Below are 15,389 nucleotides of genomic sequence, written 5' to 3'. Positions count from 1 at the left end.
AAAAGTTTTTTTTTGTGTAGCTTATCTATTTTTTTCCAAGTAGAGCCTTCAGCTTCAGAGTCCCTCTTCTGCCGAACCAGCTTCCAGTTTGGATTTGGAAGACAGGGACCCTTTCTTCTTTTATGATTAGGCTTAAAACTATCATTTTTGATAAAGCATATAGTTTAGGAGCAGATCAGTGGACCGTGAATCACCGTTAATTTTGGTGCAATAGGTTTAACCTGCTGTGAGCTTTCCATGATGCACCGAGTGTTGTTTTTCACTTTGTATTTATACATTTATACACCACCACCATTCATTTATACACCACTCTGTATTTAATGCTTAATACTTAATTATAATTAATCTCTGACTCTCCTCAACAGTCAGAGCTTTAATCTGCCTTCTTCCAATTACCCTGAACCGGTAGCGGCAGATGGCTGCCCCTCCCTAAACCTGGTTCAGCTAGAGGTGACTGTTGTTGTGAATGGGTGGAATGGGTCCAACGTATTGCCTAAATGGGGACCAAGCTCTCACTGCGGTTGCACAGTGACTGATCTTCCCATAACCATAACCACGTTAAGGTGGATAATGTTAAACTGAATATTTAACTTGAGCAGATATTTCTGCTGTCCAGCTAAATGTAATTAAATGAAAACCACTCAAATGAATCTAGCAATTATATTTCAATAGTTTCATAAAAGACACAAACCTCAGTCTTTCAAATGACAGTACAGTACAGGACCTGGCTGTGTGTGGACTTTGTCAGCCTTTCAAACATCTAGACGTCTGATTTCTGCCAGAAAACTTTACTTGTATTTCTACAGAAAGGACGGTCTAGTACAATTAACATTGTTGTCCGAACGTGTGCATGCCTGCTCTACCTTTGTTCTCAAGTCCACATTACTGTTCCAAGTTCACTTACTTCCTGTTTTATTTTGTTAGACCTTTGTCTCTTGTGCTTTTTATTTAATTTTACATCCCAGTTAGGTACAAATGTCCTCTCCTGTTGCCCTCATCAGTTTGTTTATTTATTCCCTCAGTTTGTCTGAGTTCTTTGCTCTGGCCTCCCCCATTCCTCATGCATGTGTGTGTCTGAGCTTTGTTTTTCCTTAGTTTTTTCTTTCCTTGCTCCTGGCTGTCCCATATTTTGTACGGTGTTGGGGTTTAGCATTGATGTTGCCTTTTTCTTAACTATTTTCTGTTTAGAGACAAATAGACAATCAGTGAAAAGTGTAAAAGAAAGTTGGTGGTTGCATTCTTAGTAAGTGCTGTATTCAAAATGACCAGCAGTTTGTTTGGGGTTTTTTTTACATCTTGGACTGGACATTAATAAGTCAAAGATTCATATTTAGAGCATTTGTAATGGCCTTCCTCTGTGTTTTGCTTTTCAGTATGTAAGTATTTTAAGTTGCCATATGCTTGCCTTATTTATAATTGTACAAATTGTTATTTTTTATTTGTATCAATTATAGTACTAGAAATGTTCATTATTATTTCATCTTTATGTACTTCATTTCATGAATGTCATTCCCAGCCATTTTTTCTGCAAAGCCCTTAAAACATATTTCAAGCACTGAAATGTTCAATACTTTAAAGTCCTGCTTGCAACAGATGTACAAGGTTTAGATTCAAGGTAACGTTGCCAAACCACGTTGACAATGAGCATAATCACTACGTCCAGATAACAGGACACAATTTGCCAGATTCTGCTACCAAGTATAGCAAAGCCTCTGGTGTATAGAAGGCAGTTTGGCATAATGTTTTAGCCTAAGTGCTGACAAGGCAAAATCATTGAACATAATTCTAATAACAACAATCTAAGTATTTGTACCTTAGCATTCGGACCAGTGCTGGTATCCCTCCAGCCTTGAATATGGCCAGCAGTCCCTCCCTCTGGTGCGATAGGCTGTGAAGCACACTGGCTGTGCAACGTGCCGTCTCCATGTCAGTTGTTGTCGTCATGGCACACACCACGGATGCCACCATGGCTGGAGACTGCACCAGCACGCGGAGACTGGCCTCCTTACGGGTTAGCTGGTTGACAATCATGGCCGCCTTGTTCACGACAACCTAGAAAATAAAGAAGCTAGCCATCTAAAAAAACACTGTTTCCTTGGTGTTCAACAAGCTAATCCTTAGTAATTGATTGTGTGAGCTCTGTACCGGATCCTCGTCTCCCAACAACTTGGTGAGTTCTGGCACTGCCCTGGTGGCCAGTTCAGCATCATCTTGGTAGTTTATCAGGTGGACGAGAGCTGTCTTTAGCAGCCGAGAAGGTTCAGCCAGTCGTTGCACATTGCTCTGCTGTGAGGGATCTGACTGGACAGGCATGGCTGCCTCCCCTTCTACCAGAGTCTCTGGAAACATGGCAGCCCTGACCCGCTGAGCCCGGGTAAGAGAGTACTGAGCTTCTAAATCTGTTGGAGGGAGATGGCAACAAGAGTTATGGTACAGTGTGTGTAAACTGCAAATCTCATAAACCCATATGCCATCAGTAGAAGAATTTAAAAAAGCAAATCAAATGCTCAAGCTACAACATTTTATTTCAGGAAAAACATGAGCTCATTTTGAACTTGGTGACAAGAACACATCTCAAAGAAGTTGGCACAGGCACAACAGAAGGCTGGAAAATACTGGCAACCGCCTGTGTTACCCCTTACCCTTCTAGCAGACGTGCCTGTGGTATCAATCAACTTATCGCATTTACAGGATTTTAAAAAAGAGTTTAACGCAGGACCTCCTTGCTCTTCAAAAACTTTTCTATGGTCAGACGAATCAAAAATTGTAATTATTTTATGGAAAAGATCCTCTGGACTAAAGAAGAGAAGGTCCATCAGCAATCAGTTCAAAGTCTGCCTCCATTGTGGTAAGGGGTTGCATTAGTGTATATGCAATTACCAGTTTGTTTGGAAAGGCACCATCGATGCTCAAAGGTATATATAAAATTATTATATTATATATATTATTATATTATTTAAAGGTATATATAAATTTTAGAACACCATATGCTTTCATCAAGACATATTAGAGCAGGACAATGCTAAACCACATACTGGACTAAATGGCAACTGGACTGATTTTTGTATAGTGCTTTTCTACTTTCCTGGAGCACTCGAAGAGCAATTCACCACATTCACCCATGAAAACCCATTCACACAAGCACTTCCTTCTATGCGTTTAAGTGCTTACTAACTACTGGTGACCAAGATGGTGGCGCGTGAACAACGTGAGGCTCAGTGTCTCTCCAGAATCTGCTATTTAGCGGTTTTTTATCTACTTTTCATCAGATTATTCATCCAGAATTGCTGACCTACAGCAGACAAGAGCTTCTGGACATCTGGACTCATAACTCCAACAGTTTTATCGCCGATCTCTGACTCATCCCAGAGATCTCCAGAACACCGGAGGCTGCCCACTCTCCCCGGCCGGGTGGAAGTGCACACAGACGGCACCGAGATCGTAAACAAAGGCGAGGTAGGCGCGGAGGGCTACGGGCTAAGCTAAACCTAACACCACACCGGCTGCCTTTACCCAGTATTTTCCTCACCAACGTCCGTTCTCTGGCAAACAAAATGGATGAGATACGGCTCTCCATCACTAACAACAGATGGATTATGGACTCAAATGTCATGTTTTTCACCGAAACATGGTTGAACAACAGCTGCCCGGACAATGCTATCGAGTTAGCAGGATGCCACACACACTGAGCCGACCGGCTAGCAGATGACTCCGGCAAGACCAGAGGTGGAGGTTTGTGCATTTATATTAACAATGCTTGGTGCATGAACTCCACTACTACCGAGAGTCACTGCTCACCTAATGCGGAGTTTTTAATGGTCAAATGGAGACCTTATTACCTCCCCAGAGAACTCACTTCTATCATACTCACTGCCGTGTATATCCCCCCCGACGCTAATGCTAGGTTGGCCATGAAAGAACTTTCTGCAGCCATTAACAAACACCAGAATAAACACCCCGAGGCTGCTTTTATTGTTGCTGGCGACTTCAACCACACCAACTTAAAGACAGTCCTCTCCAGATTCCACCAACATGTCTCCTGCCACACCAGAGGGGACAAGACTTTAGACCATGTTTATTCCAACCTGGCTGGAGCCTACAAAGCCACACCCCTCCCCCACATTGGACAATCGGACCATCTCTCCCTGTTCCTCACACCTAGGTATAGGGCTTTGGAGCGTGATGTCACGGGGGGTGGGCGTGGAAAGGATTTTGGCCCGATCCGCCATTTTGGGGGTCTAGCGCAAGTGAAAAGGGAGCGAAGTCACACACAACACCGGCAAGAGAATAAGGTTGAAAATGGTTTATCTTTTCATTCTTTCCCAACCTGGAAGCAACATGAGGCAGCTCGTGTATTGATGTTACCAAACGAAGGCGTCTAGCCTGGATAGCAGCTGTGAGACGAGCTGATATCCAGTTCTCTTCCATCTCCAGATATCTGTTGGTGCTCCAGACATTTTCATTCCGGTAAGTTCTAAATATGTTCATATCACTCTTTATAGCCTATTAGTTTTATTTTCGATGCGCTCTGAGGTCATAGCAAATTAGAACAAACATCCTACTGAGTGATTTTGCAGAACTACCTTCTATCTATACAGATGCTAATTATTTGGCATTATTGCAGCAAACCAGCCTATGAAATGGATGAAACATCGTGACTGGGTTCCAGTGCTACACAAGGGACCTTGTTCTGGCTCCTTAAGAGTCACCACTCATGTTATGTAGTGTTATACAAGTTCATGCAATCTTTATTCGTTTCTGGCACACTGTTCATTTTATTTTGACATTCTACCGGAAGTGCTACTTCTCATTACTTCCTGTCTAACGGGAGAAGGACAGTTTGCTACTCCTGTGCCTGCCTATGCTACCTCTTAAGCCAGCACAGTCTTTTTACCATTCATCCATTCATGTATTTCGACAAAGCCATGCTATGCATCCAATCAAATAAATCCACCAGAAAGGAACAACGGTGTGGTTTTTCTACATGGGATGATGGTTGTCTGTCTGCCTAGTTAAGTGCGAGGGCAGAACAGTAAAAAGACTGGCGAAACGGCTACTTCAGGAGGCAGTCTTCCAGACATCTGACCCAGACGCCACTATGCTGTCAGCAGAGGAGGAGCAGCTGGAGGTACGGTCCACCTGCTCTGGATCAACATCCAGATCCCGCAGCTCACTCGCCAAAGCAGCAGTCGAAGCACGGGCAAAGGCCGAAGCAGCACGCGCCAGAGCAGAGTTTACACGACGGGAGATTGAGGTGAAAATGAGGCAAGCAGAGTTAAGTGCTACATTAAAAGCACTAAAAGAAGAAAAGGAAGCAGAAGCTGCGCTCGCTGAAGCCAATGTATTTGAAGCAGCAATAGCAGAGGAGGTAAGCGGGGAAATGTGGTCATCTCGTGTGTCAGAAAAACAATATGGGGAATCACGACAGGGTCAAGAGAACTCACAACCAGCGCTGAACTCTCACGCTCTACTCCAGCTTCCAGCTTCAACCCAGTCATACAGACTACAGAGTTATCTTGGATATTCTTCACCAGAGCATCGCAGAGAAGACTTGCCGGACCCCAAACACTTTACGCCGATAAAACAATGTGACATCAGTCCAATCCCCGATCCAGCCACTTCACCTCAATATGTCCCACAGGTAAATCAACAGGACATCAAATATGAGATTGGCAGCCATCTGACACCAGCTGCTGATACCCAAGAAAAATGTGGCCAAAGGTATGTAAGTACCACACCGCAACCTATGAGCTTTTCCGCTTACACTCCACCTTTCCAGCCAACGCAAATCAACAACGGGAACAGTGACTTTGCTAATCTCGCTAAGTTTCTGGCAAAAAGAGAATTGGTGGCAGACGGTCTGACAAAGTTTACAAACAGAGCAGAGGACTACTGGGCATGGAGAGCTTCTTTCTGTAACGCTATTGAAGGGTTAAGCTTAAAGCCTAGCGAACAGTTAGATTTGCTCACCCGGTGGCTTGGAGAAGAGTCGTCTAAGCATGCCAAACGTATACGCTCTGTCAATCTCAACAATCCAGCAGAGTTTGGACACGGCTACAAGAATGTTATGGCACCCCAGAGGCTATTGAGAAGTCGCTCCTTGACAGACTTGAACGCTTTCCTAGAGTGTCAAACAAAGACCCTCAGAATCTCAGAGAACTTGGCGACCTACTTTCTGAAATTGATGCAGCCAAATCAGACGGCTCTTTACCTGGGCTAGTGTATTTGGACACATCACGTGGCATTGCCCTGATAGTTGATAAGTTGCCAACAAATCTTCAAGACAGGTGGATGTCAGAGGGGACTAAATACAAGCAGAGACATGATGTATATTTCCCTCCATTCTCATTCTTCTGTCGCTTCATACAAGATGAAGCGAAAATGAGAAACGACCCCAGTTTTAAGTCTACTGTATCAGGTCCCACATCCTATCCAACAACTCACGACAACCACTATACAAGATTTGCCAAGTCAAGACCGCCTGTTGCCGTCCACAAAACAGAGGTAAACAAAACTCACAAACCAAACTTAGGCAGCACGAGTGAGTTCACAAACAAACTGTGTCCCATCCACAAGAAACCGCACCCGTTAAAGAAGTGTAGAGGTTTCAGGGAAAAGACACTAGATGAGCGTAAGGCATACCTCAGGGAACACAACATCTGTTTTAGGTGCTGCAATTCCTCAGCTCACCAAGCTAAAGACTGTAAGGAAGAGATTACTTGCCTAGAGTGCAACAGCAACAAACACGTTGCAGCGCTGCATGCAGGTCCAGCTCCATGGACACAAAACACAAAAGCTCAAAACATTGCCCCAGACCAGGACAGGGAGGAGCATGGCGGGGAGAGTAGCCTAGACTTGGAGACTAGCTCAGCATGCACTCAAGTTTGTGGGGACTTAGGTGGGGGGCGTTCCTGCTCCAAAATATGTCAAGCCTACATTTATCCAAAGGGGCATCCAGACAAAAAGGTCAAGGTTTACGCTATCATAGATGACCAGAGCAATAGGTCATTTGCGAAGTCAAATCTTTTCGACACCTTTGGCATCCCAATGAGCAACCTAGCGCCATACACACTTAAGACATGTACAGGGGTTTCCACTACAAATGGCCGCTTAGCTGAGAACCTCTTTATACAGTCTGTTGATGGCCAGTTCAGCTCTCCTCTGCCTTCTTTGCTCGAGTGTGACTCACTCCCAGACAACAAGAATGAAATACCAACGCAAGAGATTGCCCTAGCCCATCAACACCTCAAACACCTAGCAGATCATATGCAGCCCCTAGACCCTGAGGCTGACATTATGTTGCTGTTAGGCCGAGACATAATACAAGTGCACAAAGTGTATGAACGAGTGAATGGACCAGTCAATGCTCCATTTGCCCAGAGACTTGCACTTGGGTGGGTTATTGTAGGTGATGTATGCCTAGGAGGAGCCCATAAGCCAGCCATCATAGGCACATACAGAACGAGTGTTCTAGAGAACGGGCGTCCAAGTCTCCTAACACCCTGTCAAAACAGCTTTCATGTCAAAGAGCAGTCACACAACAAATCCTGGAACACTCACAGTTCATGTCAAATAGGGAAACACATATTCCAGCAAAGTGAAAAGGACGAAGAGCTAGCCCCTTCCTTTGAGGACCAAGCCTTTCTGGAAATTATGGAAAGAGACTTTTACCAAGACGATGCAAATAGCTGCACAGCTCCACTTCCTTTCCGTACACCGAGAACCCACCTCCCAAACAACAGAAACCAAGCACTCAGCCGCTTAGAGTCGTTGCGCCGCACATTAAATAAACGCCCTGAGATGGAGAGACATTTTATGGATTTTATGCAGGGGTTGTTTGACAGGGATCACGCCGAACCAGCACCAGCTCTCGAAGAAGGAGAAGAATGCTGGTATCTGCCCTTCTTTGGCGTTTATCACCCGCAGAAGCCCGGGAACATCAGGGTGGTATTTGACTCAAGTGCTAAGTTTCAGGGAGTGTCCTTAAATGATGTGCTGCTCAAAGGTCCAAATATGAATAACAGTCTGATTGGGGTGCTCATCCGTTTCAGAGAAGAAACGGTGGCTGTCACAGCGGACATACAACAAATGTTCCACTGCTTTCAGGTGCGAGAAGACCACAGGAACTTCCTCCGGTTCCTTTGGTACCGCAACAATGACCCAAGAGAGCCAGTTGTCGAGTACAGAATGAAAGTGCACGTGTTCGGCAACAGCCCCTCTCCAGCGGTGGCAATTTTCGGTCTGAGAAAGGCAGCACACCTGTTCGACACACAGCACTATTCTGAGGCCAAACAGTTTGTTCAAAGACATTTCTATGTCGACGATGGACTCAAATCCCTCCCTACTGAGTCAGAGGCAATTAAGCTCCTCAAAGACACACAGGAGCTGCTCGCTGCGTCCAACCTGAGGCTCCACAAAATAGCTTCAAACAGCCCAAATGTCATGAAAGCATTCTCTACTGTAGACTTGGCAAGCGGGCTCAAGGACATAGATTTCAACACAGAGTTTCCTCCAATGCAGAGAAGCTTAGGAGTATGTTGGGACATTGAAGGCGACACCTTCACATTCAGAGTCTCTCAAGCCGAAAAGCCTTACACGAAAAGAGGTGTTCTGTCCACTATCAACAGCCTTTTTGACCCGCTGGGGTTTGCAGTGCCAGTGAGCATCAAGGGGAGGGCACTGTTGCGGGAGCTGACAAAAGAGACTTGTGGGTGGGATGAGACTCTTCCAGAGGGCATGTTTAAGGAGTGGTCAGAATGGAAGAATGCTCTCAAACAACTCGAGCAAATCCGTATCCCAAGGCCATACTGCTCCTTCTCCTTTCTTGGTGCGAAGCACAGAGAAATCTGTGTCTTCTGTGATGCATCAACCCAGGCTATTGCAGCCGTGGCTTGCCTGAAGTTAACGAACAAAAATGGTGAGACAGAGTTTGCGTTCATATTCGGGAAAGCCAAACTTGCCCCCAAGCCCGATCTTACCATTCCCAGGCTCGAGCTGTGTGCATCGGTGTTAGCGGTGGAAGTTGGGGAACTAATCAGAGATGAAATGGACATTCAGATTAGTAACATGCGCTTCTTCTCCGACAGCAAAGTCGTTCTTGGCTATATCTACAATGAGGCAAGAAGATTTCATGTTTTCGTGAACAACCGGGTGCAACGCATCAGACGAGCAACAGTACCAACTCAGTGGGGCTATGTACCCTCGGTGCACAACCCGGCCGATCAACTCATCAGGTACATTCCAACTTCAAAACCCCGACTCAGACATTGAAGTTCGTCCCTTGATCACTGCCACCATTCAAACATCATACCCCTGTTTAAAGACTGCAAACTTAGAATCTTTCTCCAGCTGGCAGTCCCTTACCAGGGCAGTTGCACGTTTGGCACACATTGCACGCACCTTTGAGGTAAAGCAATCAGGCGGACAATGTAAGGGATGGCATATATGTCATGAACTCACTACCTCAGATTTTGAGCAAGCAAGAGAGACGGTTATAAAAGCAGTCCAACAAGAAAGCTTCCCAGAGGAGCTCAAACAAATAGAGTCAAGGAAGGACATCCCAAAGAAAAGCCCTCTCTTAAAGCTTTCTCCCTACCTTGACAAATCAGGCCTCCTGAGGCTTGGCGGACGCCTTCTTCATTCTGACCTTGAGTCCGCAGAAAAACACCCCTTGATTATGCCGCACAAACACCATGTAACTAACCTGTTAGTCCGCTATTACCATGAAAGGGTCAGGCACCAGGGGCGTCATCTTACAGAGGGTGCTTTAAGATCCGCAGGTTACTGGGTCTTAGGAGGTAAACGCCAGATCAGCAGCCTCATTTACTCATGCGTAGTTTGTCGCAAGCTAAGGGGAGTAACACAGTTCCAAAAAATGTCAGATCTTCCTGCAGAACGCCTTAGTGCTGAGCCTCCATTCTCTTACGTAGGCATAGATGTGTTCGGGCCATGGTCGGTTGCCTCTCGTCGTACTCGGGGCGGACTTGCCAGCAGCAAACGATGGGCAGTGATGTTCACCTGCATGAGCACAAGGGCAGTTCACCTTGAGATCATAGAGGGGATGGACACGTCTAGCTTCATTAACGCTCTCCGCAGGTTCTTTTCAGTCAGAGGACCTGCAAAGCAATTGAGATCGGATTGTGGAACTAACTTCACAGGAGCCTCCAGGGAGCTAGGGTTTGACAAAAGGATTCCTTGTGACCCACGTGTTAAATCCTTCTTAAATGATCATGGATGTAGTTGGGTCTTCAACCCTCCCTACTCTTCTCACATGGGGGGCAGTTGGGAGCGGATGATAGGAGTGGCACGTAAGATATTAGACTCCCAGCTCGCTCAACTTGGTTCCAGGCCCCTCACGCACGACGTCCTGATCACCTTCATGGCAGAGGTGGCCGCCATCATCAACGCACGGCCGCTGGTTCCAGTGTCAAGTGATCCCGATGTTCCGTGCATCCTTACTCCCGCCACACTCCTCACGCAAAAAGTTGGTGCACCTCCAACACCCTTAGGTGACTTCGGGGAGAAGGACCTCTACAGGCAACAGTGGAAAAGAGTTCAGAGTCTGGCCAACTCTTTCTGCCATCGCTGGCGTAAGGAGTACTTATCAACACTGCAATGCCGCCGCAAGTGGCATTCCACCAGACCAAACCTGCAGCAGGGGGATGTGGTCCTCCTGAAAGATCCTCTCGTGAAGAGAAATCAGTGGCCCATGGGGGTGATTGCAAAGGTTCATCCTAGTAGTGACGGACTTGTCAGGAAGGTAGAAGTCAAGGTGGTGAAAGATGGTAAGGCCAAAGTTTACTTTAGGCCAGTCACAGACGTTGTTCTTCTTGTATCAGCTGCTGTGCAACAAGTTTAGTTTGGGTACAAGTGTGACATCTTACCGATGTCAGGCGGGGAGTGTTCTGGCTCCTTAAGAGTCACCACTCATGTTATGTAGTGTTATACAAGTTCATGCAATCTTTATTCGTTTCTGGCACACTGTTCATTTTATTTTGACATTCTACCGGAAGTGCTACTTCTCATTACTTCCTGTCTAACGGGAGAAGGACAGTTTGCTACTCCTGTGCCTGCCTATGCTACCTCTTAAGCCAGCACAGTCTTTTTACCATTCATCCATTCATGTATTTCGACAAAGCCATGCTATGCATCCAATCAAATAAATCCACCAGAAAGGAACAACGGTGTGGTTTTTCTACATGGGATGATGGTTGTCTGTCTGCCTAGTTAAGTGCGAGGGCAGAACAGACCTGCTGCAAACATACCACCATGCCAATCAGATTACTTCTTCCATGTGAGGGTGAAGAGGTGACCCTTCTGGATAAGATGGTGAAATATGAAATATGATATATATGATAAGATGGTGAAGGTTTGCTGCCGTTTTGATGAACAGTGTGATAATAAAACCAGGGAAGAATGAAACCGGCTCCTGTTAAATATTCTTAAGTATTGTGCTGTTAAAATTGCTGTATTTTTTCAAAAGATACAGTAAATAATGTTAGTAGTGGGTGATGTCATGTAAACACTCGTGATTTTGTGTAAACATTTTGTCATTTGTAAACTATAAATGACATGGATTCTACATTGTAACTGATGTGATGTTCTATAAGGTGGTTTCAATAAAAAAAAAAAAGAGGCAAAAATTAGTTTGTTTCTTTATTCAACTTTTGAACAGTGGGACTCAGTCAGTATATATTCAGTAAATGCAAATTATTTACATGACAGTGCACTACAGGCATAAATGTAGACCCCTAGATAAAACATTATGGGTCATTCCCACAACCCACAGCTTTACTGTGTTCCAGCAAAGTATCCAATAGCAGTGACAACTCCTCCAAAGTAGCAGGTGGGATTTTTCTGTTTTGAGGACCCCTCCTTTTACCTGTCACTACAGATGGTCTGTTTATGTTTTGATCAAGAGCCTTTTTTTTGGGCAGCTGAAGAGGAGAAGTCTATCTTATGGCCAACCTCTGGCTGTATCTTGGTCATATTACCCAGAAAAACCCAGTATGCAGGTTCATCTGTAACAGTCCTTGTGCCACGGATCAACACTGTTGCTTCTACATTAAACAGAAGAGCAGCGACATGGCTGCAGGTCTCTGCGACTCCGGCCATACAGGTGCAGTGGGCGGCTTCAACCTTCCCTGTGATGCTCACAGTGACCCATGGCTGCAATGCTGGTTCATTTAGTCTTTGAGAGTGCAGCACCTGAAACACACACAGACAAAGTTCATTTAAAGACAAGAACTAATGAGCCAAGGCCGACGTAAATGTGTTTTATCTACTTTATCATAAATGTAACAAAGTGTTTAGAAAGTTAGCACATACATGTAATTTTTCATTTTTTTATGTGTCCATCTATAGAACGCTGCATGTTATATTCTAAATCTGCCTGCAGAAAATGAACCTAAAGTATGTAATGCAAGGATGTCATCACTTTAGAGATGGAGAAAGCATAAAGTGACAATTATGAATCACTTAATATGATAAGGAGATTCTGCAGGTCATTGATCAATATATAAAATTAAAATAAAATGTATTTTTAGTGACACAAGATACAAACATGGAAGCAAGATGTATAATAAGGATTATTTATAATAAACATTAATAAATTAGTGCAATTTCTTTAACCATAAAGAATAACAATCCTTCAGGACAGTGTCACAACAGTGCACTGAACTCATTATGTTATCCACCTAACAGCCTCCACATGTTCTCACTGTCATTTCCCCTCATGAATGAATTTATGCTGCACTAATCTGAATGTTTGCAGGGAAATCAAACGCATTTCACTCGCAGTACTCGAGCTGACTTACCTTTGCTTGAATGACGACTTGTACGCGCTGACTCCACAGACAAGGTACGAGAATATGTCAGGCTACGTCAATAGCGGTTGGTCTTCAGGGTTTCTACTCCACGGCCTTATTTCATACGGGTCCACATTTCCAATGCACGCTATTTTCTGCAAGTACCGCTGCTTCGCCTCTGAATGAAATCGGTCTCTATACAGTTCATTCTCTTTTGAGCTGCTTTTAAGCATCTTTCTTGTAGTCGTCGTTCCAACACAGTGTGTTTGGTTTGATTCGTAGACCCCGAAAATGGCGCTGCGCTCCCATAATGCATTGCGGTGTGACGTCAACTCCAAAGCCCTATTCACCACTCATCCAACGTGTGAAACCTGCTGTGAGGACAATTAAAGTGTGGCCAGAGGGGACAGACGCAGTGCTCCAGGACAGATTTAAAAACACAGACTGGAATATGTTCACCCACACAGACCTGGACCAGTACGCCTCATCTGTACTGGAGTACATCTCCGAAACCACAGACAGTGTCACCACCCAGAAACGGATCCATGTACCCCAACCAGAAGCCTTGGATGAACCGGGATGTTCGTCTCCTCCTGAAGGCCCGCAACATTGCCTTTAGGTCAGGAGATGCACACGCCTACAGTACAGCCAAAGCTAAGCTAAAGAAGGGCATCAAAAAAGCCAAACACATTACAAAAAGAAGGTAGAAGAACACTTCTCCAACTCCAACCCCCGACGCATGTGGCAAGGACTCCAGACCATCACAGACTACAGGACCACCAAACCCTCCCCCGCATCCTCTGATGTCTCCTTCCTCAACGAGCTCAACAACTTTTATGCTCGTTTTGAGCGAGGGAACCCCACAACCACAACCAAAGCAGACGTGACGCCAGACCACCAACCTCTGACTCTCTCCCCCACCGATGTAGGAGCGGTGCTGAGCAGGATCAATGTCCACAAGGCTGCAGGTCCTGATGGCATCCCCGGGCGTGTTCTCAGAACGTGTTCTGGGGAGCTTGCAGGAGTGCTGACAGACATATTCAATCTGTCCTTGGCCCATGCTGTGGTACCGGCCTGCTTCAAATCCACCTCCATCGTCCCGATACCCAAAAACTCCAACCCATCTTGCCTCAATGACTACCGCCCAGTAGCACTCACCCCCATCATCACTAAGTGCTTAGAGCAGCTGGTCCTAGCACACTTCAAATCCTGTCTCCCCCCCACCCTGGACCCCCACCAATTCGCATACCGCCAGAACAGGAGCACAGAGGATGCAGTCTCCATCGCACTGCACTCTGTCCTCTCACACCTGGACAACAACAACACCTACGCCAGAATGCTGTTTATAGACTTCAGTTCAGCATTCAATACAATCCACCCCTCACAACTCATCAGGACACTGACAGACCTGGGCATCAGTTCCCTCATCTGCAAATGGTTACTGGACTTCCTGACCAACCGCCCCCAACATGTCCGGCTGGATAACCGCTGCTCATCTACAATCACAATGAACACCGGTGTACCACAAGGCTGTGTGATGAGCCCTTTCCTCTACTCCCTCTTCACCCACGACTGCAGACCTGCTGATGGTTCCAACACCATCATTAAGTTTGCAGATGACACCACGGTGATTGGCCTCCTCAGTGACAACGATGAGGCCGCCTACAGGGAGGAGGTGGATCGTCTGGCTGAGTGGTGCGACACAAACAACCTGCTGCTTAACACCGAGAAGACCAAGGAGCTCATCGTGGACTACAGGAGGAATGCTGACCCACATCCACCCATCCACATTAAGGGGACGGCTGTGGAGCGTGTGAGCAGCTTCAAGTTCCTGGGAGTCCACATCTCCGAGGATCTCACCTGGACGACCAACTGCTCCAAGCTGGTCAAGAAGGCTCACCAGCGCCTCTTCTTCTTGAGGACTCTGAGGAAGAACCACCTGTCCTCAGACATCCTGGTGAACTTCTATCGCTGCACCATCGAGAGCATCCTGACCAACTGTATAACAGTCTGGTACGGGAACTGCTCTGCCTCGGACCGGAAGGCGTTGCAGAGGGTCGTGAAAACTGCCCAGCGCATCGCCAGAGCACCACTTCCTGCCATAAAGGACATCTACAGGAAGCGGTGTCTGAAAAGGGCTGGGAAAATCATCAAAGACCCCAGTCACCAATCACATGGACTCTTCACCCTCCTGCCCTCTGGGAGGCGCTACAGGAGCCTCCGGACTAAGACCACCAGGTACCGGAACAGCTTCTTCCCCACAGCTGTCAGACTCCTGAACTCTGCCTCCTGACATCTGACCCACGTTAAACTCATGGACTGGAGATACAAAAACACACAACCACCTACACACACACACACACACACACACACACACTGGACAACTGTACCCTCATACACACAATAATAACATGGACTGAACCACCACTCACAACCACCAGCACTTTATACAGCCTCTGTAGAAACTATCCACACCCTCATTTATCTTAACACTGGGATTGCCAGGCTTCTACCGTTCTACCTTTAAAAGCCGGAGAGCAGTCAAATGCTGGAAGTGGAAGCTAAATTGGCTAGTCATTCATA

At 46.0% G+C, this 15,389-nt stretch overlaps 1 protein-coding gene across 3 annotated transcripts in view; it reads right to left on the bottom strand.

The window, feature by feature from the left end:
• LOC113021483 (junction plakoglobin-like) overlaps positions 1-15,389 on the bottom strand; it is a 115,251-nt gene that overhangs the window by 36,753 nt on the left and 63,109 nt on the right. For all 3 annotated transcript variants that reach the window (XM_026166226.1, XM_026166225.1, XM_026166224.1), the window contains 2 exons: positions 2,146-2,399; positions 1,814-2,052 (listed from right to left, as the gene is read on the bottom strand). In XM_026166226.1, the coding sequence (XP_026022011.1) occupies positions 1,814-2,052; positions 2,146-2,399 (493 nt within the window). The remainder of the gene's footprint in view (positions 1-1,813; positions 2,053-2,145; positions 2,400-15,389) is intronic.

The sequence above is a fragment of the Astatotilapia calliptera genome, chromosome 4, assembly GCF_900246225.1.
Source record: "Astatotilapia calliptera chromosome 4, fAstCal1.2, whole genome shotgun sequence".
NCBI classification, from domain to species: Eukaryota; Metazoa; Chordata; class Actinopteri; order Cichliformes; family Cichlidae; genus Astatotilapia; species Astatotilapia calliptera.
This window is presented reverse-complemented; position numbering and strand designations above follow the sequence as displayed.